Raw genomic sequence first — 25,820 nt, forward strand, 5'->3', positions numbered from 1 at the left:
AATTCACCTGCCTCTGCCTCCCAAGTGCTGGGATTAAAGGCGTTCGCTACCACTGCCCGGCAGTATAACACTTAAGAGTCATTTTAATTATGCCTACCATTACTCACACCCAAGGGACTGGTCAGAAAGACGTTTGTGAATGCAGCATGGTGTCACTAGTCTATGAAGACACACAGAGGACCAGGCTCCACTAAACTTACAGAAGTCAGAAAACACAGCTTTCTGGAGGTGTGGTCTTTTGTCTGTGTGATTGGGTGGGGGTGGGAGTCGGGTGGGAGTGAATCAGAGATGTTTATAAGCTAGGGCAAGTGCAATACCACTGAACTATATCCCAGCTCTTGGTCTGCTCGGCTTTGCTTTCTTTCTTCACATGTATATGTGTATACACACACACATACATATACACATTCACTAAGACTTAATTTTGCCTACCCTGCTGTCCTTAAAAAGTTAGACCTGCCCATAACCCAGAAGTAATGGAAGCAGGACCATTAGGAGAAGTGACTCAGCCCATAGTCTCGTCACACACAGACCCTGACAGGAAATCTTCTTCAGTGGATCCAGAAAGCATTGCTTACTGAGCAACCCAGATGGTATGTACGCACGGCAGCGGAGAGCTTTGAGGAGTTGGCCCGCTATTCTGGAGCTCTGAATCTGCATGCCAGAGGCAGCCATGTGCCTGGGTGTTGGAGATACTGTCTCTAAGGAATGGATTGAATTGGGAGTGGTTCAGAGGCTCTTTCAGTGGAATTAAGGTGTTTTAAAGATCATAGTAATACCTACCTCTAAATATTCTTGTCTAATAGAAGTCAATAAACTGTAGCGTGAGTGTTTCTCCTCCTGCCTGCCTCCTGCCTCCTCACAACAGTTCAGTTAGAGTTAGTAAATGCAGCCATGAGGAGCTGAGGCCACAGAGATGAACTGGATCAGCACCTGCCCTCCTGTTCTGCTCCACTGGGAGAAGACAGACCGCAAGCAAGGAAACAAATTGCGAAGGCTGATCTGCACCCAGGTGGGATCCTGATGATGGAGGGGATCCATGTAGAACCTCAGTGGGAAGAAACTTCCAGAGAGATTGTTACCGCTTGATCTGAAATGTCCCCTAAACACCTGCACGAAGGCTTTTAAAAGCTTTGTCCCCAGCCAATAGTGCTATGTATGGGAAAAGCACTTAACACAGGAGTGGCCAGTGAAATGGTCGAGGCAGAGGTGTCTGCTCAGGCTGAGAAACAGTGAGGGAGACACAGATTAATTGCCAGTGGGCACAGCTGTAGCATATGAGGCCTGAGCACTAAAATGACGGTGTGGAGAGAGAATCAGGTCATGAAAACCTCGTAGCTGAAAGGGTTTTGGCCTTAATGGTGAGGACAGAGTCAAAGTAGAGAGGAGATATGATCTATGTTTTATAACAGTTTCCTAAATGCCAGAGCAGACTTCAGAAGAGCAAGGGTGAACATTTTCATGTTCCAGAAATCAAAGACAGCATTACATATGCTTTAATTTTTCTGGAGAGAAAAGCAGCTCAAGGGAAGCTGTAAGCAATCCCCTGCCTAACCCACTTTTCCTCGCCATACCAAGTGATTGATTCTCAAGCCCAGAAAGGTCCCTTTCAGCTTTGGGCTACAGGTGTCGCTCTGTCTTCTTTCAGACTACCGCCTTGAGTACTTTCCTTGTCCTGTGTATCAGTCAGGATCTTCTTGTCTAAGTAACGGACTGAATACCTGACCCCAAAGCCTTTACAATGAGCCTTCCACTACTTCTTGTGAGTAGCAGTCCGGAGCTATTATGCGGAGCCGCCAGGGTCGATTTTAGCCATTCGGTGACACGTGGATTCTACGGTTCTCTTCGTGCTTTTGTCTCGCAGCTGTAACCATGTGCTGCCACAGTTCTAAATGTGTCTGAAACTGGAGGAGGCCTGGCAAGGTGTGAGGAGAAAGACTCCTTATGGGCTGGCAGGAGGGAGAGCTCCCCTCCAAGGGCCCCACTCCTTCTTCCTATTATGTATGGGCTGGAATTGGCTTCTGTGCTCAGCCCCTCAATCTGTCCCTGCCAGAGAGGGACAAAGCACAAAGGTTTCTATCAGTGGATCTCAAGGGATGCTCTGTGGCACCCTTGGGAGAGTCTCCCCCAAAACCCTCCAAAGGGAATCTATTAGGGCAAAACTACTTTGGCTGTAACATTGAGACATTTGCCTTTCTCACTGTCTTTTATGAGTACACAATGGAGTGTTCCAGAGACTACCAGGAATAGCATCACAGAATGTAGAAACGACTTGAAAATTTGTATGCCTTCTACTGTCTATGCATGTAAAGATGTATGCAAGATTTTAAATACCATGGGATTTTAAAGGAATATACATTCTCATTACAATCTGCTCTTTACGTTGAGATTGATTTTTGTTAGTTTTATTTCCGTGGCATGGCACTCACCCATGGATAGACGTTACCTATACCAAGGACAGCGCGTCTGGGAGACTTGGTACTGTATTGTGTGAGGCATAGCAGATTGAGCTGACTGACTTAGTTAACCCAGGAGTGAACGCTCCTGGTTTTGTTGCCATGGTGAAGTGGTGATACATTTAAATGACTGTTTCAGATGCCAAGGACCAGCCTCGGAGAGAGGAGAGGCGAGGAGGGGTGTTTGAGAGCAGCAAGACAAAACAAAACAAAACACACACACACACACAAAACCAAAAAACAAAACCCAAACCAAAACAAACTAAACCAACCAACCAACCAACCAACCAAACCAACCAACCCCTGGAAGTGAAATGGTGGTGGGCCTTACAAGCTACGTGCTCATGTTCTGCTCAGGACAGCTTTCCAGGCAGCCCTCTGCACAAGGCAGCTTTCTCTGGCTAGAAAAACGATCCTAAAATCTCTCTGAATAGCTCATCTCTTGCAGACCAAAAGCCCAATCTTTTATTTGCATATCAATTCAGCCATTTATTCCAGGTTCCCTTTTGATTATCCCAAGAATCAGCATTCCCTGACCCAGCCCCTTCATTTTTAGAGACAGCTAGCACAGTTTTGTTTTGTTTTGTTTTGTTTTTTAAACACTACAAGTGAATTCAGAGATCAGCCTGTCTCTGTAAGCACAGACAATAAATTTAGCTGGGTGGGATCCTGTCCTGAGATTACCATTCTGACCAAACCTGGACCTAAATTAGATTTGTCCCAGGTTGACCTTGAACTCAGGAATCTGCCTGCCTTTCTTTCTGACAAACTGGCTTATAGTGCAGCTGCCTCTGTTCTTTTAGGTCTGGGAAGCCCTTCATATATTTCATATTGCATCCTCATATTTTGCTTGGTTGAGAAATTATTTAGTTTTGAACTCACATTTTCAGAGTTCTTTCCCACAGCCTTTTAAGGGCAGCCCTGAAGGTCACAGTGTTTCCCATGTTTGCTAAGGACATACTCTCGCCTCCCAGACTTGTGCTGTCTCTGATTATCATTAACCTTAACGGGGAGCATTCCCTGATGGAGGAACATAGAATATGTACATTATTATACAAACAAGCCTTATGCCCACAGCAGCCATGAACTCTCATGGAGGTCCGTACCCTGCTGTCTCTGTTCCAGGGGTGGGACCATACCACGCTGTCCCTTGCGTGGCCAAGCCGGACTCAGCATTCAAAGAATAAATGCCACGTTAAGATGTTTCTTGAGAGAGGAAAAGGAATGTTTTGGAGAGTGGACAACGGAACTTAAAGAACACCCCCTCGGATGCAGAGGGAGCAGCCTCACCCCACTAATGGTCTAACTTAGAGAGCAAGACAATCATTGGCAGTAATTTCTCACTGGCACTGTGCTCCAAAGCGTCTTTGTAATGATGTGTCCTTGCTACCTGCATTCAGCATCTAATCTCCTTCAAAGCCATTGCTCATTTCTGCACTCTGATCTTCTACCCAGCACTGAGGGCATGTGTAGTCCTTGTTCCTCTCTGTCTTGTTCTTCTGTGGCAGTGGTGTATTTCTTGGGTTCCTTTTACGATGTTTTGGTCTCACAGGAGCCACTTAACCCCAAACCTCTTTTTTTTTTTCCTCTTGAGTAAACAGCTTGCTAGAACCCCACCACCCTACCCTTTACTAAGGTTTCTCCATTTTCCTTTCCCGGGGGGAACTTTAGGTGAAAATAGTAGGGAGACACAAGTAGATTTGGCCAATTGCCACTGTTGTACATTTTCTTGGCACTCATGGAGAGGGCCTAGGGAGTTTTTCATCAAGGTCTAGTTCACAAGTACCTTTTCTTAGTTTCCCTTTCCAGCTGTCTCCTCCCTAGGTCCCTTCCTTTGCCTTAGTTTGTTTTATTCACTACTTGAGCTTCACTCATAACGCCCAGGCTAGCCTCAAGTTGCCAATGACCTTGAACTTCAATTCTGCTGGATCACAGACCCTCACATGCGTTCTGTGCAGCCCTGAGGAATGAACTCGGGGTTCCACGCGCACTACCCTGGCCCTGGTTTTACACGGATTTTTGTGCATTGGCGCGTTGATTCCAGAGGCCACTACCTTCCTTCTCCATGGCCTGACCTAATTCTGGAATGCCCCTGGTGTCTCTCCGTTCTGGGGAGCGCACCTGGTTCTCCTGAGAGCATTGGGGTTCAGGGGTGGCCTCAGAGGCCCGGCTCTAAAGCGGCTAGGACCCTCCTCTTGTCCCCGTGGAGAGCTGGGGGCGGGGAGCAGCGGCCGGGTGACCCCGGGTGTAACAGGTGCGGTGGCCGCAGCTGCGCGGGGGAGAGCGGCTCGGCGTCTGCTGGGGGTTGTCGGAGGCTAGTCCTCGCTGGACCAATGCGGGCCGCGGTTGTTCGTCGCCTGGCAACCGGCGGAGCCAATGGGCGGCGCCAGCGCGGGGCCGGGTGGGATGGGCGCCCGCCGAGGAAAGCAGCGAGAGGCGGGCCTGGCGGACCGGGCGGGCTGGAGGCTGCGCGGAGCCGCTGCGTGCCGCCGCGGGTGCGGGCCCGCGGGCTGCGGGAGGCGTGAGCCGCTCCCGGGGCCGTGACGGTGAGCGGCGGGATTGTGACGCGCAGGCGGGGAGGAGGGCACCGGGCTGGACGTGGGCGCAGGCACCGGGGCCGACTCTGGGCGGGCTCGTCGCGGCCGTTGCAGCGGTTGGAGAGCGTTGCTGCCCGCCGCCTGCAGGGGAAAGTGCGAGGTAGGTGCTGGGGGGCCCCGCGCCTTTGCGGGATGCGGCGCGGGCGCGCGCGGGGTCCCTTTGGCCGGCCCGCGCGGGCTTGGCGAGTCCTCCGAGGCTGCCGCAGGACTTAGCGAGTGAGGTCCTCCGCTGCTGCAGGGGTAGGTGCCTTATAGTGGTCCAGCCCCACGTTTAGGGGAAGAACTTACATCATCGCAGGGGCAGGCTTGTTTGAGAAATTATTTGGCCCCGAATTTTCCAGTGGTGTTGAGTGCGTAAATGGTGAGCTCTGTCCGGGTCAGCACATATTTCTCCTGGTGCAGATTGCTGGGTTATGCAAGTCACCTGGGCCCAGGAAATAAAACTTGCCCAATAATTCCCCATCAGCACCAGTAGAGGAATCTTTACATTAATACCCACAGTTCGGGCTCCTTAGTCCTGCGTGTCAGATTCATAACCAGCCACGCTGATGCCGTTGTGAGAGCCGGGAGTTTCTTCTAGAATCCAGACTGGATGAAAGGTGGAGCCCAAGGATGAGAGCCTTCTGGATTTGATATTCGCTTCAATTCAGTTTAGAGTCCAGGCCTGGAGTTAGCTGAAAATAGTGCTACCCTGGAGCCCGCAAGGTTCCGGAGGAAAACCTTTCTAGTCCCAAATTTGATCTTGAACGGAAAGGTCTGTATATGACGTGACACATTTACGAGGCTGGATAAAATTCAAAACCATCGATCCAGCTAGCAAAACTTAAGCCATCCAATCTCCTTACTCCCCAAGAGCCTGTGGGCCCAGAAAGCTTAGAGTATTCATTCAAACTAAACAAGAAAAGCTGTGCTCCCAGTCGACACTTTGTCTTGCCCGGTGTGCACGGAAGTTCCTCATACAAAGTGGTTCTCTGAGAGGAGGATTAGGAATGGACAGAATTCAAACCAGGGCGTTCTCTTTGGTCACTGTTGGGGCCCCTACAGCCTGTCATTTTACACCCTTCCTTTCCTTCTTGTTCTCCATCTGTACAAGGAAGATAATAGGTCCAGGGATTAAGTAACGGGGCCGCGGCAGCTTGGAGATAACTGCTGGGGCCCGGCCACTCCAGGATGAAATGCGAAGCTCGCTCCATGACACACTTGAGCCTTGTGACGAGACTTGTTAAGTCCACAGCATCCTAGGCTTGCTCAGGCAGGTGTATGCGCCATGGAAAAGTTAACTGTTTGTGTTAGCCCAGAGGCCTCCAACCCAGCCCAGTCAAATTATGTACTTGGGCTCTCTTAAAATGGAAAAACTGGACAAACCAGCTTGTTGGCCCAAACCAGTTAGGATACAGATTTTGTGAAAGTGCCCTCACTTAGCATTCAGCTAGAGAGAAAGGGGGGGGGGGGGGGGGGGAGGGAGAGAGAGAGAGAGCAAGCGAGTGAGCGAGCGAGAGCGAGCATGGACCTAGAAAACACTTTTCCACAGGGACTTGAATCATGTTTACATTGGAGCAGTAAGGCCCCCCTGGCTGCTCCTGCCTTTACCCCAGCTCTCTGGGAGGCTAAGGTAGGGGAAACATGAGTTTAGGAGTCCCAGACAAAGTAGAACAACATATACAGATTCTTCATAAAAACAAACACCTTTCATTCTGAACACCTCACACGTTCCTTGGGGAACCAGACCAAGCCGGGCCATGCACATGCAAGGCTAGGGCTCTGTTGCTGAGCAGTGAAACCCCGTGCACCTTTATTTTGAGGCAAGGTTGCCTTGTTCCTAGCTTGCCCAAGCAGCCCTTGAACTTGCAATTCTCCTGCTTCAGCCTCCCAGAAGCTGGGCTTATAGCCCTGTGTTTCTAGGCTCAGTTTCAAAAGCGATTTTTAGTGATAGCTTCCTGTATCTTTTACAGTAGCGGTGGACTCACCTTGTTGGCCTAGCCATTAGTTCATAACGAGGCTGTGTGAGTCTGTTGTGTGTCTTGGGCAGTTATGGTTAGGTGGTTGTCAGCATACATCTTACCTTAAAGCCATGAGCCTATAGAATGAGACAGTAGAGAAACACACCATCCATTATTAGTAATGGAAAAACCTAGATTGATACCATGTGATGCTGGTCCAATATTTTGTGTAGGAGCAGATTTGTTGTTTGTTAATACGTTTATTCTTTCAGTAAACATTTATTGTCAGACACTCAGCTGCTACTTGCCAGGCCATAGGATAAAAAGATGTGCTGCTCTGAACATTTTGTACTTAGGAGGTTTTGTGTGGAGAAGGGGAGAAATGCAAATGTGGGCGGGCTTTAGGAAAGAAGGCCTCTCAGCTGTGTCCTGACAGGCGCTCGCCAAGCAACTGTGCGCTGGGCACCGCAGAGCAGGTGCACGTTACAGGTGGTTGGTGTCGCCCATGTGCCTGCCGGAGCTGCATTAGTGACAAGAACAGCGCGGTGAACCTTGACCAGAGGGCAATAAGGAATATCTAAAGGGTTTGTTGGGGATTATATTGCTTCTGATGTAGTATGTCGGCCTAGGTAATAATTTGCATAGTCCATGGGCCTCTGGACCTTGATGGTCTAGATAATACCTGAAAGCTTTTCACCAGGCACTTAATTGAAGCTGACAGGAGCCTTGGAAATGCAGCGATGGCTATCTCAGGCGGGTCTTTGTTGAGTTGTCTTCTGTGCCAGGACTGGAGATCCAAAGGCAATGAAGATGCAGTCACCAGCAAAACCAGTCTTGGCCCGGGGCAGACCCTGAGGGATGGGAGGTCCAAAAAGCCGGGTGGAAGCCGGGTGGGATTCAGAGATGAGATGCTGGAATCAATAGCAAGTCTTAACGGAAACTAAACAGAACTGTCTGACTACAGCTCCGAACGAGTGCAGCTGCATGAATCTCCCTCCTTCGTAGTCTCTCTAGTCAGATGCTCCATCCATCACCACAGGACTTGTCCTGTTTGTAATGGAAGAGGGATGCTAATACTATGTATGACCTACTTCCTGTTGTAATCAGTTGTGCTTTACATACATGTGCCATGGTAATACACATAGAATTAGTGAACATATGGGACACCCACTATGTGTTATGTTTGTGATTAGCCAGGCCTGGTGGCACATGTAAAATCCTTGCATGCTGGAGGCCAGAAAGACAGATTCTGAGTGTGAGGCTATCCTGGGCCTTGGAAACCCCTGTCTCAAAACCAAGGCAAGAAAACTATAGACACACTGATCAAAAGCTTTAATTGAGGGAACATGTCTCAGGCAGGATAAGGGCATGGCCAGGGTACCTAGAATGTGACTCCACACAAAATCACAAGTACTGAAAATAAAGACATGTGGGTGAAGCATCTTGAGTTTTGTTTGTTTTTGTTATGTAACTAGATTGTGTGGCTCTCACAGGTGAATTTTGTGGATGATAATTTCATTTCACAATGTCAGAAGGTTGGCTGTGTCTGCCCTCAACTGTAACCTCCATTGAACACTTCTGTAAGCATCCCTGTGTGCTCTGCCCTGACCTTGTCTCCACATTCTCCCAAGTCCAGTTTCATTAACCTTACTCGTCTGCCCTGCGTGACACTGGGCCTAGTACCAACACAGGCTTTTACTTGAGAGAACGTGTCCTTCCTACCCAGCTCAGGTTGTCCAGCTCCTATTTGTGTCCACTGTGTGTGTTTCCATCAAGATGCCCATAATGACCGCAAACAACTTCATTTGCCGCGTTGTTCCTGAGGACTTTTTTTTTATTATTTTATAAAAGTGATGTGTGCTTCTTATATAATGAAAACTGGACTGGGTATTGAAGTGGAAACTTAAGGGCTCTTTGGAGAGTCAGTTGTGATGGAAGGTGTTTTTCTGGGGCAAACACATGAAGGAAGGTTTAGCTGAAATGGACACAGGTGAGAGGCTAAGGCAGACGCGTGAAGGAAGGTTTAGCTGAAGCAGACACAGGAAGAAGGATGTTCTGCTAAAGCAAGCACATGAAAGGACACGTGATGAAGGATTCTTTGCTAAAAATACACGTCTATGCCTTACACTGCATAGTTGAGCTGCATTTGTCAGGACCCCATAGAGAGAAACACACCAAAAAACTTCTGGTAGTGTGCTGCAGTTTTGGAGAGAGTAGAAAAAGGACTTAAGCTGGGCGTGGTGGCATACGGCTTTAATCCCAGCACTTGGGAGGCAGAGGCAGGCAGATTTCTGAATTCAAGGCCAGCCTGGTCTACAGCGTGAGTCCCAGGACAGCCAGGGCTACACAGAGAAACCCTGTCTCAAAAAAAACAAAAAGAAAAAGGACTCAACAGATAGTGACAGAGGCTGAGCTAAGCTTGCTTATAGAGCTATCTGTGTAACGCTCCTGTGTCTGTCATCTTTGCTGATCTTCGCACAGCCGAGAACTGGCAAGAACTTAATTCAGGCTTTTCTCCTGGTTCCTCCTGACTAGTGCCGAAGGCGAGGCCTTGCCATCTCTGCTAGGTGGGGCCACTGCTGCTGGTCTGTGTTTGCTATCCCTACTCTACCGTACTGTACTGCTGGTATATCTGTCCCTAAAGTGTTTTGAGCTGCCACTGCTAACCTGTGAACTGAACTGCCAATTTCCAGACAACACAGACCGGAGTTGCTCCAATGATGCTTTCTAAATAGGTCCTCTTCCTGTATCCTTTCTTTCCCACTACCTGCCGTGGTGGTGGGCTAAAAGGGAGGTTAAATCATTTAAGAACCATCATTAAAAATAGGATTTGAAAAAATTAAAGCTACAGGGTGTGGTGGTGTACACCTTTAATCCCAGGACTCAAAAGACTCAAACTGTTGGGTCTCTGTGAGACCAGGCCAGCATGGTCTACATAGTAAGTTCCAGGATAGCTAGGGGTACATAGAGAAACCCTGTCTCAAACAAACAAACAAACAAACAAACAAACAAAAACTTTAAATTTTTCTTATTTTAGTTCCTGAAATACAGTGAGCACTAAAAAGTACTGGAGCTGCTAAAAGTAGAACTTACTTTGGAAATGTTAAGTTTGAAGGAAATCTGCAAAATATGCTTTAAAAGAATTCCAGGAGCAAATACAAGTTTTAGTCCTGTAATGTTCTCGTTGTCCGTCAATACTTAGGCTCCTGAGGATTACTGGCTCCTTAATATGCTATCATGCTCTTCTCTTGGTCTTGGTTTTGGTTCTTCCCGGCTAGAAGACAGCGTCTTGTGTACTGTTCCCCTTTATAGAATAGCCCTGTCTGTCAGATCTAGAATAAAAAGGGGCAACAGCATCTTAGACATGGTCAGCCAGGAGCCATCTTCTTCTGAAATGAAGAGACAGGCTCACAGCCTTCCGCCATGCTCTCAGTGCTTGCTGAGTCAGGGCCTAGGGGAGTGTAGCTTGCGTTTTCCTCCTCCCGGTGTGTAGCTGAAGGTAAACTGTCTCTTAGTCTCTTCCATCAACAGAACAAGGCTGTACCCACCCATTCCTTTCCTACAGCCATCTAAGGAGTAAGGGAGGTAGCCAGTGAGCCACATGTGGCCTGTGGTGGATGCTGGCAATGTCTCTGTCTCCCTTGCTGGCCTTGCACATCAGATGGCATATGTCTTCTTAATTCTCACCCCACCGATCTTTTGCCAGTCTGTGGATAGCTTCATAGGTCTCTAAACTGTAGCCAGAGTGACTGGTCTTTCTACTTTCAGGGAAGACATAAAACAGATGGATACCAAGACCCTTGGCTCATGTGCCCCATGGCTAGAAGGACCGGAAAGAATTTAAAATATTTTTTTAAATGTGACTAACAGTACACATTTTAAAAAATTTATAAAGGATTTTAACTAATTAAATAATTAGCTAGTTTGTATTCCTTGGTTCACCACACATTCTGTGTGTGTGTGTGTGTGTGTGTGCGCGTGCACACGAATGAGTGCATGTATGTTGATGCATTTCCGTGGGGTCACGTGGGCAGGGTAAATGCATGGGCAGCACACGTGTGGAAGATAAGAGGTCAACCTTGTGTGTGAGTCCTTAGATGCCTTGTGACTTGGCCACATATTGAAAGAACTAAAGAGACAGATTACACACGTCATCTACATACTTATCTACAGCTACAAACCTGGAGAAAAAAAAAAAAACAGTGCTCCAAAGATCCTGATGCAGCTTTATATACTCTTTATTTAAAATTAATTAATTTAATACATATGAGTGCCCCACAATTGCTCTCTTCAGACACACCAGAAAAGGGCGCCAGACCCCATTACAGACGGTTGAGCCAACATGTAACCGGTTGCTGGGAATTGAACTCAAGACCTCTGGAAGAACAGTCGGTGCTCTTTACTGCTGAGCCATCTCTCCAGCCCAGCTTTATACACTCTTAACTCAGTATATCCAGAGTGAAGGATGGGAATTGTCTCAGCCTGCCTCAACATCAAATAACATGGCTAAGGATAGGGATCTTGTGACTCTCCATGAATTTGCTTGGCTCTGCCTCCTGTCTTCCAGCGCCTGGTTTTCCATGGGTTCCTGGGATCCAAACGCAGGTCCTTGGGCCTCTGAGACGGGCAGTTTACTGACTGAGTCCTCATTACACAGTCTATTGTGAACTCATCTTGTTTACTTTAATAATAAGACATGTAATATAAAGGGGACTTTGACAGTACCCTCTGTATAACTGTGCAAACCCCTCTGTCCCTTCCTGTGAGGCAGTGACCCCCAAATCCTGCCTCAGTCCTGTGTTTTACAGATTTGTCACTCTTGTTTTTCATATGTGCACAATTAAAAACCAAGTGTTAAATGTCCTGTCTCTTGGGACACTTGTTCTGTTGGGTGTCCCTTATAATTCATCCTTTGTGTGTCACTGGGTTCCTGATGGCCGCATAACCACCGGTCTTCGGAACAAGTGCGAGCTTGGGTTGTTGCAGGGTTATTCCCTGAGCCACTGCCCTGTTGTTGTGAAGGATTCTGCTGTTTCCAGACCCACCTCTTAGGGTACATGTGTGCTGCAGTCTCTCCTGCTGCAGCAACACTGTGTGTGTGTGTGGGGGGGGGTGTTGAGGACTGTGCTGCAGCCACAGTGCTCAGCTACCTGTGCTCGAAAGACAGCAGCTGCCTCCTGCCACGTCTAGCTGGGGGCATCACTGAAATCATGTCTTCACGATTTTACCATAATTTGCATATCCACACTATTTTATTCAGCCTTTGCCCAGTTGGGAGATATGATTAGAATCCTGTCTTTGGTGGAGTTCACAGAGGAAGAGATTGCTCTGTGGGGCCAGATGGCCAAGAGAGTAGCTATGTGGGCTGGGGCTGGAATCCTGGCTCAGCTCTCTGCTCATTAGCCCTGTGACCCTACCTGCATTACTGTTACATCTGCCTTAATTGTCTTACCGTGGAAAGTAATTAGTACTGCACACAGGGCTGTAGTGAGGTGGACTTGGGAATCCTGAAGCATGTAGACCAGTGTCCTGTACTCTGGTTATACTTGGCCTGGCTCTGCACCTGTTGTCTAATTTAGTACCTGCTTTAGTCTTAAGAACTAGAAATTGTGGCCCCATCATGTTGTGGCCCCATCATGTTGTTGAGGAGACCAGCTTGGAGAGATGGTTTGTGGGAAGTGACTTAGGCAGACTAGGATCCCAGACATGTGAGCAGGCAAGGAAACCCCACCGTTTACCCTGCGTTCCCTAACCGAAAATCTCCCTGCTAGCCCTAAACTCAACATGAAGGCAAATTAATAAGGTGATGACAGCTTTTGGGTTTGGCCCTTCTAGTATGGAGTAGTATTTTCTTTATGAAGAATTTGTGCCTGCTTAAGAACTAACTGCATGCCTGCCAGTTGCGTCACCGCCCTGGAATTGTGCTAAAGCCTTTATATCTGTGGGGAATACCTATGGTACTATGCCATACAGGTGAAGTAACTTAGATTTTACATTTGTAAAACTAAGGTTGAATTTAGTGTGCTTCTACTTGTAGGTGACAGAGTGTGATAAAATCACAAGCTATAGTCTCCTCTAAGATGAAATCATAATTAAAGGCATTACTCATGTTTTAAGTAAGTAGATTTCATTTCTGAGAGATAAATCATGCCGATAACTGAATCTTCAAGTTCTGTGAATTTAGAAGATTACTAATGTTGCTGGATTTCGTTATAACAATTTTATTTTCGTATTCCAACAATCTGGTAACTCAGCTTGGTGATATTTTAGCAGAAATGTTAGTGAACTATCTAAAACCGTGTGCAGTATTTAGAAGGCCAGCTGGCACCATGTTACTAGGTTCCTATGCAATGGGAAGCTGTTCATTCCTGACACTCGATGGGCGTATGTCGTAGAATTCTGATGGGCAGGCATTGTGCTGTCTTAAGCTTGACTTGCGAGTCAGCTTGGGAAGCGCACTTGCTGTGTTCAGAGGCTCTTTGGCCCACTCCTTTCCCTGTGTAGATGGACGACAGAGCTAGAGTGACCAGGACAGGAGAGATAGACAGTGGGGAGCAAGCATGGACTGGGCATGTGTGTCTTTCCCATTGCTGCTTGCTCTCACACACATACCCACAGGATGGACACTTGTTCACTGGAGGTTTTACTGATTAGTGTTGGTAGTTTGGGGTGTACAGAAATGTTAGCTGTGCACTTACTGCAAATGATGGCACAGGTAAGAATCTGAGAATGAGCCAGGCGTGGTGGCGCACGCCTTTGATCCCAGCACTCGGGAGGCTGAAGCAGGCGGATTTCTGAGTTTGAGGCCAGCCTGATCTACAAAGTGAGTTCCAGGACAGCCAGGGCTATACAGAGAAACCCTGCCTCGAAAAACAAACAAACAAACAAAAAACCTGAGAGAGGAAAGAGGACAGTTGGTGGCCGGAACCACAGAGATGTGGGGGGGCCTCGGGTCCTTGAGTATAGATGGGCTGCGACCTGCTCTATGCCAGGGACTTGGCTACAAAGACTAGGACATTCCATGCTTTTCCAGAAGCCCAGGAATCATTGAGCATCACACACAGAAAAATAAATAGAAGAGTGGGTTCTGTCCCTCATAAACCAGGTGTTAGCATCCCTGGTGCCTGGTATGGTTTTCTGCTCCATTGTGTCAGGATGCATAGAAAGTAGTGTTACAGGTGACTCAGAAATGTTTCCTTGTTTTTGAAACATATGCTATCTGTTCCTGAATAACAAATTATCTCAACTCACTATCTCACAGCTTGCCTGCATCAAGAATCTTGGCAGAGCTTAGCTGCGTGCCTGTGGCTCAGGGCCTTAGCAGGGCCAGCATCTTTGCCTGAGGTAGGGCGCAGACAAAATGTGCTTCCTGTTTGTTCTGACTCTTGGCAGGCCTGATGACCTTTTGGCCACAGGTGTCAGTTCCTTGTTCCTTTGCTCTCGGGTACTCACAACAGAATGGCTTGCTTTGTCCAGAAGGGAACCTGACAGTTAGTGAAGGGAAAAAGTCTGTATAAACAAGATACTGGTGCATGCCCAGACATAGGCTGGTTTGGATTTGAGTCTAACTTCTGTAGGACTGACATGCTCTAAGTAAGCCTGTGGAGGGCTCAGAGAGGCACCAGACTCAGTGTAAGACGCACAGCCAGGCCAGCCCCGGTGATTTCTCTGAGCTCCAGCTTCCAGCATTTGACACAGAAAACTAAGCATTAACTAAAACTGGCATAAACAGTGCTGAGCTGGGGAAAGCCTTGCTTCTTTTTGGGATAGGTTAAAGAGACACTGTGGAAGTGCAGAAGCCAGGCGTGAGGCCGCAGCTCCCTGTGCAGAGAGAGGTGGTGAGCCTTGCTGTCTTACCTGGTGACTGTTCCCACAGGCGGTGTCAGAGGGTTAGGTCACTGCCCAGTGTCTATGTAGACATGAGTTCAGTCTCCAGGTCTTCCAAGGATCAGTGATGAGCTTTCTGCTTCTTCCCGCCCTGCGATTACAAAGCTGCAGATCACTGCCCGGTGTCTGTGTGGACAGCAGATTACATGGGGATTAGATGACTGTCTGGGGTCTGTTTGGACGTCAGTTTCCAGGTCTTCTGGAGATCTGTGCTTCCCTTTCTTTGAGAGCAGCAGTGATTTCTGTCTGTCTTGGAATCCTGTCTAACTGGTGAATGTGATGGCTGCTTTTGGTGCTGATGCACACTTGTAAATTCGTGCATGGCCAAAAAGTACTGACAGTGAGGACTGCCCCTGAATGCGCAGCCCCATCCCATAGGCTGGGGTTCCACAGCAAATGAAGGAGAAAGCCTGCTGCTGTGGGTGTTCACTCATCTCCACATCTCTCTCCCTCTGCCCTTGGTGGGGTGACATCTCTGCGGCTGTGAGCCCAAAGAAATCCCCCTCCTACCTTGCTAATATCAGGGATCTGCTCCTGGCAATGAGGAGGGGGACACAATGAGCTTCCACTAACTGTGCATCACGTGTGCCAAGCAGGTGATAAGTACTCATTTAATCCTAAAGAGTCACACTAAAGTACACGGTGCCATTGTGGGATATGACCAGTGAAAACCCAGAGCTCAGAGGGGAGAATTGTCTACCCAAAGCAAAGCTGTTGCAGACAGACAGGTTGTTCTGTTGTATTGTGTTTTGTTCAGAGCTGTGTCCCCGAGGGTCCAAAGTTAAGTTGATGCAGAGTCATCCTTTTTACCCTTCTCTTCCTGGTGCGGGAGACATCCGTTGAGGGACAGAATCATTCAGGATCCCTTCTTTATCCTATCACACATGTAGCGTAGCGCAAGGTCCTGCGTATCAGGCTGCATGTCCTGTGTGTGGTACAATATGCAGAATGCCACGCTGTCATCTGCTCCGGTGTCTTGAGTGATGCCCCGTGATCTAGACATGCCCTGGCTGCTGCTTTACCCACACTCTAGTCCATCTTGAGCCGTAAAGGCTCTCTAGGATACATCTCCATTTCATGCAGTTGTTTCTGCTTCTGTGGTTGGGCCTGCAGTGTGGCACTGGTCTAACCTGTGCTGTGGCAGTAGCCTCATTATTGTCTACTACTAGTACTAATAGTGTTTACTGTTAACGCCTGCTCCTTGTGATGACAATGACCCGGATTAAAGCTTAAAGAAGCTCCTGTTACTTCCCTTACTTCCTGCTCAGACCCCTCTACACCACCTCCTGCACAGCCGGAATCCAGCTTGCTGCCCTCCAGCCTCGCTTTCTGAGCGTTTATCTTACTTGCCAGTTCCGATTTACATATCTGTACCTGTGGTTCCCTTACTTTGGCTACACAGGCCATTTCTTGTCTTGGGATTAACTCCACAGCATTTAGACCTCTGCTCAGTGTCGCCCTCTTTGTGGTAGCTGTCACCAGTGCATCAGATTAAACAGCTTGAAAGGAGGGGAGGTTTCTCTTGGTTTAGTTTCAGGTGTTTCCCTCCACAGCTGGTTCTGGTCTCAGAGTCCGCAGGCCTAAGGTGTGGCTGAACTTGCTGTGGGAGGCGCTGCTGGTGACGGCAGGCGGCAACAGTGCACACCTTTAATCCCAGCACTGGGGAGGCAGAGGCAAGCAGGTCTTGGAGTTCAAACCCAGCCTAGTCTATGAGTAAGTTCCAGGACAGCCAAGGCTACACAAAGAATCCCGCTCCCTCCTGTCCTCCCTCTCCCCTCCCTCCCCCCAAAAAAAGGAAGAAAAGAAGACACTAGCTCACCTTGTCACAGTGGGGAAGGGAGCAGGGCAGCAAATAGCCAGCCCCAAGGGCATGCAGTCCAGTAACTGACTGCCCTACCTGGACTCCAGCCTTAGAGTTTCCAGTACCCCAGATAGTGCTTCTGGCTGGGGACTACAACCTATGAACCTCTAAGGTTCATTCATGTTCAAACCAGAACTGTCCATCCAGGGTAACTTTCCCTGATTGATGTAGATATGTCCCACCCCAACGCCTTCATATTATGGAGACTGCTTTATATGTAGTTCTGATCACTCTGCTAAGTTAATACCTGCTTCTGAAATGTCTCCAGCCTACCCGTCCCACAATGAGAGAGAATGCAGCCTCCTTTCTACCTAGAAACTGTGCTTGGTGCATAGTGTGTGTGTTCTAGTTTTATTTCTATTTTCATGTAATTAAACATCCTGATCAAAATCAACTTAAGGAAAAAGGGTTACTATCTAAAGGTTTGTAACTCGAGGCTGTGGTCCGTGGTGGTCACAGAGGCAGGAGCTGCGTGAGACTGTTGGTCTCTGCACCCATGGTTGAGAGCCGTGAGGGCAGCTGCTTTGTTCAGCTCGCTGGCTTCCCTCTGACACAGTCCATGGCCCGGCCATGAAATGGTGCTACCCACGGTTAGCTCTTTTCGCACCATACGTGCGCTACACCAGCCTGATGTAGATAGTCCCTCACTGAGACTTCCTCCCCAGGAGACTCTAGGACTTATCAGTTGACAGTTAAAACGAACCAGCACAACATTTATTACCCACTGTTTGTGCTGTGTACATGGGAGTAAACACTACAGACCCTTTCTGTTTTAAAGGACATACATATGGGGCTCAGTGGTTAAGAGCACTTGGCTGCTAGTGCAGGAGACCTGGGTTCAGTTCCCAGCCCCACATGGTGGCTCACAACCATTTTTAACTCTGGTTCCAGAGGATCTGATGCCCTCTTCTGACCTCCATAGTGCCAAGCATGCACATGGTGCACAGACAAAACACTCATGTGCACACAAAATGGAATGTCAGGAACTCAGAGGACATACAAACGCTTTGTACATTGGCTTTCACTGGGCTTCATCTTTTAAATTTGATGTCTCTGTTCTTTGCCTTCTAAGGAGATGCTCCGTAGGAGAGCGGCAGGAGCTGTCGTAAGCGTCGCAGCACTGAACTGCCTCATGTAGGAGAGTGACAGGAGCTGTCCTGAGCGTTGTAGCACTGAACCGCCGCCTCAGGTATCCTGGCTCTGGAACTTGCTATGGGAGATTGGATGACTGTGACAGATCCAGTTCTGTGTACAGGTGAGTGAGTCCAGCCAACACCACCAAAGAGGAATTCTTGAGGAAAGCGTAAACTACCCACCCAGAAGACACGGGGACTGGCGAGCTGGCAGTGCCGGTCACATGCGCAGTTTTCGTTGTCAGTAAATTTATAAAAAGCCAAGCTGTGCTGCGGTGGGCAAGAGATTACTACTTTTGAGGAAATTTTTATGCATTTGAAATCTGTTTATTGGCTCCTTCAGTTTCTGATTAAACACATAAACTGAGTGTCACAGACAAATATGTTGATCTATTTTTATAAATGCAGTAGTAGAAGTTGAGATAGGCGTTCATTTAACATATCTACCAGGAACGGTCACTAATGTACTCGTGCCATTTTGTCATAGAAGTGTATATATTTCACATAAATGTGTGTGGCCCTAGCTTTAAACTACTGTGTATGAAACTCAGGGAGATGGTGTTAGCTTTATAATTGCCTGAATGTTCTTTTATTTTCAGAAAACAAAAATCTCTCTCAATATACCTCAGAAACAAAGATGTCTCCGTCCAGTTTGTACTCCCAGCACGTTCTGTGCTCTTCAGTACCTTTATCCAAAAATGTGCATGGTGTTTTCGGTGTCTTCTGCACAGGAGAGAACATTGAACAAAGTATTTCCTATCTTGATCAGGTACTGTGTTCTTACAGGAAGCAAGAACATGCCATGTTATGTACCACAAAATGTCGAGGCCACATGAAAAGCATTTGCCAAGCCTGTGTGGCCAGAAACTTAGACATGCAAAGCCACCGAGCCTTGGAGCTGGGCTGACCCGAGGTTAACTGCTGTGTCTGCGGCACCGCACGCCTCCTATCTCAGGCTCTTTCACTGGGATTCGCTCATTTTACTGATAAAAAAGCTGGATAGCTTGTGCCAGGTCATGGGCGATTGTTCAGCAGATTCTAGAAAATTCATCAGTCTAGAAAATTCACCAAAGAATTTAAACTTGTTCGTATTCATTCTTTGAATATTTAATGTTACTGATCTGGAAGAATTTTCTATTTTTCCCTTTTCACTGACTTGTCTATTAATCCATTGAAAAACAGTTATATGTTGAAATTTCAGTTGACAAGTTAAACCTGTGTATTTTGTACTGCATAGTGTTTTTGAATATGTGTACCCTGTGGGCTGACTCTGAAGTGCACATGGGTTTCTTTTGTGTCTGGGTGACTTCAAAACCTCTCTGCAGTTTTGGAGAATCAACACACTGTTACTAACTTATCAGTGTGCAGTTCAGTAGCTCATTGTTGCTGAACTGGAACGCCCTGTTGTTGGACCCGCATCTTCCCAGAGAGAACTGCTAAGCAGACGCTTCCCCCTCCAGGAGCTGACCACCTTCGGGTTTCCTTCCTTGTATGAAGAATCCAAAAGTAAAGAGGCAAAGAGAGAATTAAATATAGTTGCTGTTCTGAACTGTATGAACGAGCTGCTCGTGCTTCAGCGGAAGAACCTGCTGGCCCAGGAAAGCGTGGAGACACAGAACCTGAAGCTGGGCAGTGACATGGACCACCTGCAGAGCTGCTACTCCAAACTTAAGGTACAGTCGTCCATCCCCCTGTCTCAGTGCTGTGCCTCAGACACGGTTCCACATGAGGCCACGGGCTTCAGATGCGATTCAGGGTTGTGTTTAAAACCTGAAGTTTCTTTAAATGTAAGAAGAGTGGTTTCCAGAAATGTGCACGCATTGGTTGCTGCTGCTCGCTGTCTGGGCTGAAGGCCTTGGTTTTATTGTTTCGAGGGTTCGCTGAATCCGTAGAAAGTTAGGAAATATGTTCTGCGGGCAATCAGGGTTCCCTCAGCTCATCCAGCCTTGCTTGATAAAGAAGAGATGCTTCCTCACACATTGGTGCCAAGGAAAGTATCCCCGTGATACGGTATAGAGACCAAAGAACGGGACTGGGGGAATGAGCCGGACAGCATCAGACTCTGAGGATGTCCAGGGCTGCAGGGGGCAGTAGTTTCCTGTGGCCATGGTAACCGTTCTCTGTAAGAAGGAACAGGCACTCTCCGCAGGGCCATTGGCCGACCGTCTTACCATAGAGGATGCTGTTGCTGACTTCTGGTTTGCTTTCTCTTCCTCCTTCTAAAAAGCCTTTTTTTTAATGGTTTTCTATACAAATGTATTCCTCCCCCAAGAAAAGAGGGACCAGCGTTTGTATCACAGTATAGGAAAGACGCACATTAGAGTTGCATGTTATTAAGAATAGCCATACAAACCACTTTTCCTCAGTATTCTATATCAGGACCGAGTCACGAGAGAAAGGCTTTGTGAATGTATGAATACCCTTGGCAAGCGGCTTCCGTGTGGCTTTCCATCTGTCAGTTCTTGGCCTCTCTCTTGTACTGTATCTGTTTCCTACTCCTCTCTTAAGGACAGATACTGAAAAAGTCTATTCTGTTGGAGAGCAGGGCTTGGTAACGTTTGCAGGGCGGTAGAGTGTGCTGTGAAGTGCACGCGCTGTGCACTGCCCTGTTTGTGAGCTCCAAGCACATTTGGGGGTGCTCTATAGAAGTCACAGTTTGTCCGTGGCACTTGTTCTTTTAACCCGTCTCTACCTCCCATGTCTTGTCTGTCCTCAGTGCAGGTGCAGTGACACAGCCCCTCCCACAGTGCTTTTGGCGTCTTGTATGCCCGGTTTGTGAAGGACAGATAGATTGTGCCACCGTGGCTCCTGGCTGGCTGGGGACTGCAGGGCTGGAGAAGGTACTTACTGGTGCTTTCTAGGTCTGTGAGCTGGGTGTGCTACATTGATTCAGATCCTCTTATCAGGACCTGAGTGGAAATCAGGCTGATCCAGACCCGTAAACCTGGAAGGCCGTGTTCTTTTACCTGGGGACTGTTGGCCAAGTGCTATGTGGGTAATCAGTGTACAGCAGTGCAATAGAATGATGCAGTTAAGTTGCAGACCAAGGCCTTTCCTTTAAGGAATGAGCTAGAACTACCCAGAGCAGAGTGTTTGACTAGGGTCTCTTCTAATTTGGATTTGACCTGGGTCAATCTGTTATTTAGGTTAGCATAGGACAGAACTCTGTAAGGTTTCTAGATCTAACTTTTGTGATTGATTCATACCCTGTCCCAGGTCATGGTTTTTGATCAAGATTTAAAGAGTGATTCGGGAGTTTGCTAGCATCTGGAAAAGGTATTCCAAACAGAGCTTGCACCTTATATGAAGTCCTGGAGGCAGGAGAGGACATTGTGTTTTCAGAGAACCACAAAGGGGTTTATGGAGGCTGGGGAGAATGAGGTTTGGTGCATCCCGAGAGGGTGGGGCTGAACCTCTGGCTCCAGATGGTACAGAGATGAGGTGGCACCAAAGGAGGGAAAGACATTATATAACTGTCTCTTTGCTGATGGGGTAGAGGAATTGTGGGGCACACACTCCTATTTAGATGGGAGTGGAAGGCCCAGGGAGCCTCATGACAATGCCAGTTTTTAGGAATTCTTTGCAGAGCTTTTTGTTTGGTTTATTTTAGGTTTTTTTTTTTTTTTGGTTGGTATACACAAAATAGGTTGCATTATTAAAATTTCACAACTTTATTGTGCCTTGCTTACACCTCTCATAGTCTCTCCCCTCCACCTGGTCGTCCCATGGAGTCCCCTCTGTTCTCATGTCATGCATGTAGAGTTAAGTCTGGATCTGTCTGTCTTATCCCCAGATCTGCACCCCCCCCCCCCAACACACACATACCCTCAACCTCTCTTGCTCCCCATTCTCTTTAGGTGCCCTCCTGCCCTGACCAAGGTTGTCCAACTTGCCGGTCATGTAACACACACACACACACACACACACACACACACACACACACACGTTCACTCTAGATATGAGAGAAGACCTAACAGTGCCTAGAGTCTCCTCTTTCCTATGTCTGCACCAACATTTGCAGTTGCTTCGTTCGAGATGGTGGTAGCCATTCTGACTACTAGGGTGATGTGCAATTTTTCATTTATGGCTACAAATGTTAAACACTTTTTATGTACTTACGGCCATTTGTATTTTTTCTTTTGAGAACTACCTAGTGAGTGTGTTTGTTCATTTATTGAATAATTTGGAGCTTTGGTATTTAAGACTTTGGTCTTTTTACAGATTGTAAGTGTTGGACCCTACAGTCGTGTAGTTACCAGAGACTTTGCCCTTCGGTCGCCGCAGGCAGCTTCCTTCCTTTGCGTGAATACCCTTCTGACTCCCTGTGATCTTGCCTGACCCTTCTTGAGGTGACTTGAGGTCGCTTTCTGTGTCACCGGAACCTTTCCCATCAGCTCCTTGCCCGTCCCTCTGTCTGAAATGCTTCCTCTGTTTTTTCCTCCCGCAGCTTCACAGTTTGTGGTCTTGCACTAAGCTCCTTGATCCATTTGGAATTAAAGTTTTGCACAGGGTGAGATGAGGGACCCTCCTCTTCCTTCCCAGTGTGTGTATGGCCTGTCTTCTCTCCAGTGTATATTTTTTAGATCATGGTTAAATCCGAGGTGACTGCAGCCGTGTGGTCTCTCTCTCGCCTCAGCCATATTCCAAGGCCTCCATACCTGTTGTCATGGCACTACTCTGCTGTCTTTGTCACCGTGGCTGCATTGTGACCTGAGATGCACATACCTGTGACAGCTCACCATGCTGTTGTATTCACAAGCTTTGGCTCTTTGGAGCCTCTGTGCTTCTATGTGAATTTTAGGTTTTTTGTAGACTGGAACTTGGGTAGTGTGAAGGATAGTGTTCCCATCTTCCTCTTCACATTTAGAGAGAGGCATTTATCACTCCCTAAAGCCCCACATGCCCCAGAGGATGATGGTACTGCAGATGAGCATGTCGTGTGAAGTGTGCTCTCAGAGTATCACAGCCTTGAAGAGAATTCTGAAGACGTCAGTGGCAGCATCAGAGAGGAAGAGGCTTTGAGGAAGCCACATTGGAGTTCTTGTACATAAATAAAAATGAATTTAAATGAGGCACGTGATTTTATATATTAAACTTGGTTGTAATCACTTTAAACAAACGCTCACGGTTGTACTGAAAGGACTGTAGCTCCCCATGTGTCCTGTCACCACCCTTCTGAGGACACACTTCCTGACTCCTGTCAGTTTTGCTCAAGTGGCGTATTTCACGTTCCAGGAGCAGTTGGAAACGTCCAGGCGGGAGATGATCGGGCTTCAGGAGAGAGACAGGCAGCTGCAGTGCAAGAACAGGAGTTTGCATCAGCTCCTGAAGAATGAGAAAGATGAGGTGAGTGGTCTGCTCCTGTGTCTGAGGTCAGCTCTTGGTTTTTGAAATTTGATGTGTGACATGATGGTCAATTTACTTTTAAACAGAACTGTCGATACATCCTGTGTGACACTGGCATGGTGGGTGGGCAGTCCTGTGCCTGTCCTCTGCCCCTACCCCAAGACCGTTCATTTTCTTAGTAATACCTGCCAACAGGTAGTGTCCCCTGTACTGTCTGTCCTTCCTGTACTCAGAACCACGCCCTTTCTCTCCAGTATCCTTTTGTGTTTACCGTGTTGTCGCAGGTGCCAGGCTCCATGCCTCACCCCTTTGCCTCTGCCACCTCGTTTCAGCAGTGGAAGCCTGCTCATCTTTCTCTGGCTCCTGCCTGCCTAGGGACCAGTGCTCTCTGCACTGAAGCATCTATGCCCTTGACCCCTCGCATGATGCTAAGTGTTGCCGTCTTTCATCTAGATAAAGAATTAACCCGACAAAATGGCCACAGTACAGAGAACTTGTCTAGGGTGTACAACGCTGTAGCATTTCACATTAAAAATTCACTTCTAGTTCAGAATCAGCACTCTGATTGTTGATTTAATGGACGGCTGACTTCTAGCTTAGTGCACTGTACGACAAGGAATTACGGAGCTAGTGCTTTGAAGGCATTGCTTTATAATGCATCTGAGGATAAACAGTTGGGCTTCCATTCACCTATCCATAAGATAGCTATAGAAATATTATTTTCAGTGTTTAGTTCTTTTAACTAAGAAGCCTGGAAGGAAGTCTGCTTCTGTTTTATTATGCATTTTATGCTTCACTTGATTATTTTATGTGTATGGGCGGGTGTTTTGCCTACATGTCTGTGCACCATGTCCATGGTTGGTACCTGTGGAGGCCAAGAGAGGGCACTGGCTCCTATGGAACTGGAGCCTAGAGGTGCTGACAGCTGAGCCCAGGTCCTCTGCAAGAGCCGCATGCACTTCTCAACACCGAGCCATCTTCCCAGCCCCGGGAGTCTATTTCTTAAAAAGCCCATAAACAGATACAGTTTATTTTTAACCCTATTTAATTAGTGTTTAATAATGGGCAATGAATCTCTAACCAACCATACTTATACATATAAAATATAATAATATATTGTATATAACATGTTATATTACATTTGGTTTATACCATATAGTATACGATATATAATATAGTACATTATATAATATATAATGTAAACATTTATAAATAATATATAGTATATTATTATAAAAATATTACTATAATATATTGTATCATATATATGTGTGTGTGTGTGTTATATATGTGTGTTATATGTGTGTGTATGTATAAATTGGGGGAAGGGGGTTGAGGGCCTGGAGAACAGGGGTAGGGTTGGGCAGGCAGGCAGTAGCAGAGCAGTGATGAGGACAGAGAGGAAAGAAAGGGAAAGAGAGAGAGGGGGCAGTTGGGAACACATACTAGAGAGAGAAGAAAGATAACTGTGATTAGCAGTCTTTCTATGCAACCAGGCCACACCCTGCAGTGGCAGGTGATGACAGAAGCCATTGCTAGGTCCCTGGGAGGAGCCTAGTGGAATCGCCTGTGGGCTAACATTCCTCCCTTCTTGTTTAATTAAAAATGAAGAACTAGGAAGGGGGTGATGGTGGGGCAGGAGTGAGGTTGTCCTATTCTTTAGACTGCTTCCTGCTGACTGGGGGCGAGGCTTTCCATGGGGACCCTGAGAAGATTGGGATGCTGGCCAAGTCTTGGGAGAGCTGGCTGCTTCCCTGCTGCCCAGGCTCTGTGAGAACGTGTGGCCTGGAAAGTGCAGGCCCTGTTGGAGTGTTGTCTGCGAGACTAGACCACAACACTCGAGGGCAGCTGCTCTGGAGCTACCTGGTTGTGGAGTTTGAGTAAACACCCGGACTTGGCCGGATTCTGGAACAGACATATTTAGGATGAAGTAGATTAAGGAGAAAGAAATTCGTAGGTATACATGGTCTTGGTAATTGGGGGAGGACGAGTTCCAAAACCAGGGAACAGGGTGGGGTGAGGAATTCGCCTCTGGTATAGGCACTAGGTGGGAAACTCAGGCTGTTGATTGACAGGGGTCCTTTTCTGTTTAGTTGATCCATGGGAGGTAGATCCAAGTGGATTTCTTAAAGCTTACAAGAATCTTCTGACTTTACCAAACGAGATAGCATATAACATATTATATATGTTATATGATGCATAAAATGTAAAAAGAGATATTGTATGCTATATAATACATTATATGTTGTATATAACAATATTTAAAATAATACATTATATATAAAATTTCTTTTTTATATATACAATGTAGTATATATAACAGTATATATCATATAAAAAGATATATATAATACAACATATAACAGAAAAAGAGATATGTTTTATAATACATTATATGTTATGTATAACAATATATAAGATAATACATTATATATTATATATGAATTTTATATATACAATGTAGTTTATATAATACAATATAAATATGCATAATATAAACATTTGTAAATATGAATTATATGTTGCATGTGATTATGGACATATATTAACACATAATATATTTGTACTATATAGTTATTAATTATACATAAATATATATA

The 25,820-nt window shown here is 46.9% G+C and overlaps 1 protein-coding gene across 4 annotated transcripts in view; it reads left to right on the forward strand.

Moving 5' to 3' along the window:
* Positions 1-4,859: 4,859 nt before the first annotated feature.
* Positions 4,860-25,820, forward strand: part of Ssx2ip (SSX family member 2 interacting protein) — a 37,448-nt gene continuing 16,487 nt past the window's right edge. For 2 of the 4 annotated variants that reach the window (XM_021158599.2, XM_021158601.2), the window contains exons 1-5: positions 4,860-5,153; positions 17,814-17,996; positions 18,474-18,643; positions 19,335-19,547; positions 23,110-23,220. In XM_021158599.2, coding sequence (XP_021014258.1) covers positions 17,954-17,996; positions 18,474-18,643; positions 19,335-19,547; positions 23,110-23,220 — 537 coding nt within the window. In that variant the 5' untranslated portion in view covers positions 4,860-5,153; positions 17,814-17,953. The remainder of the gene's footprint in view (positions 5,154-17,813; positions 17,997-18,473; positions 18,644-19,334; positions 19,548-23,109; positions 23,221-25,820) is intronic. The other 2 variants (XM_021158602.2, XM_021158598.1) reach the window with 1 other exon arrangement.

The sequence above is a fragment of the Mus caroli genome, chromosome 3, assembly GCF_900094665.2.
Source record: "Mus caroli chromosome 3, CAROLI_EIJ_v1.1, whole genome shotgun sequence".
Taxonomy (NCBI): domain Eukaryota; kingdom Metazoa; phylum Chordata; class Mammalia; order Rodentia; family Muridae; genus Mus; species Mus caroli.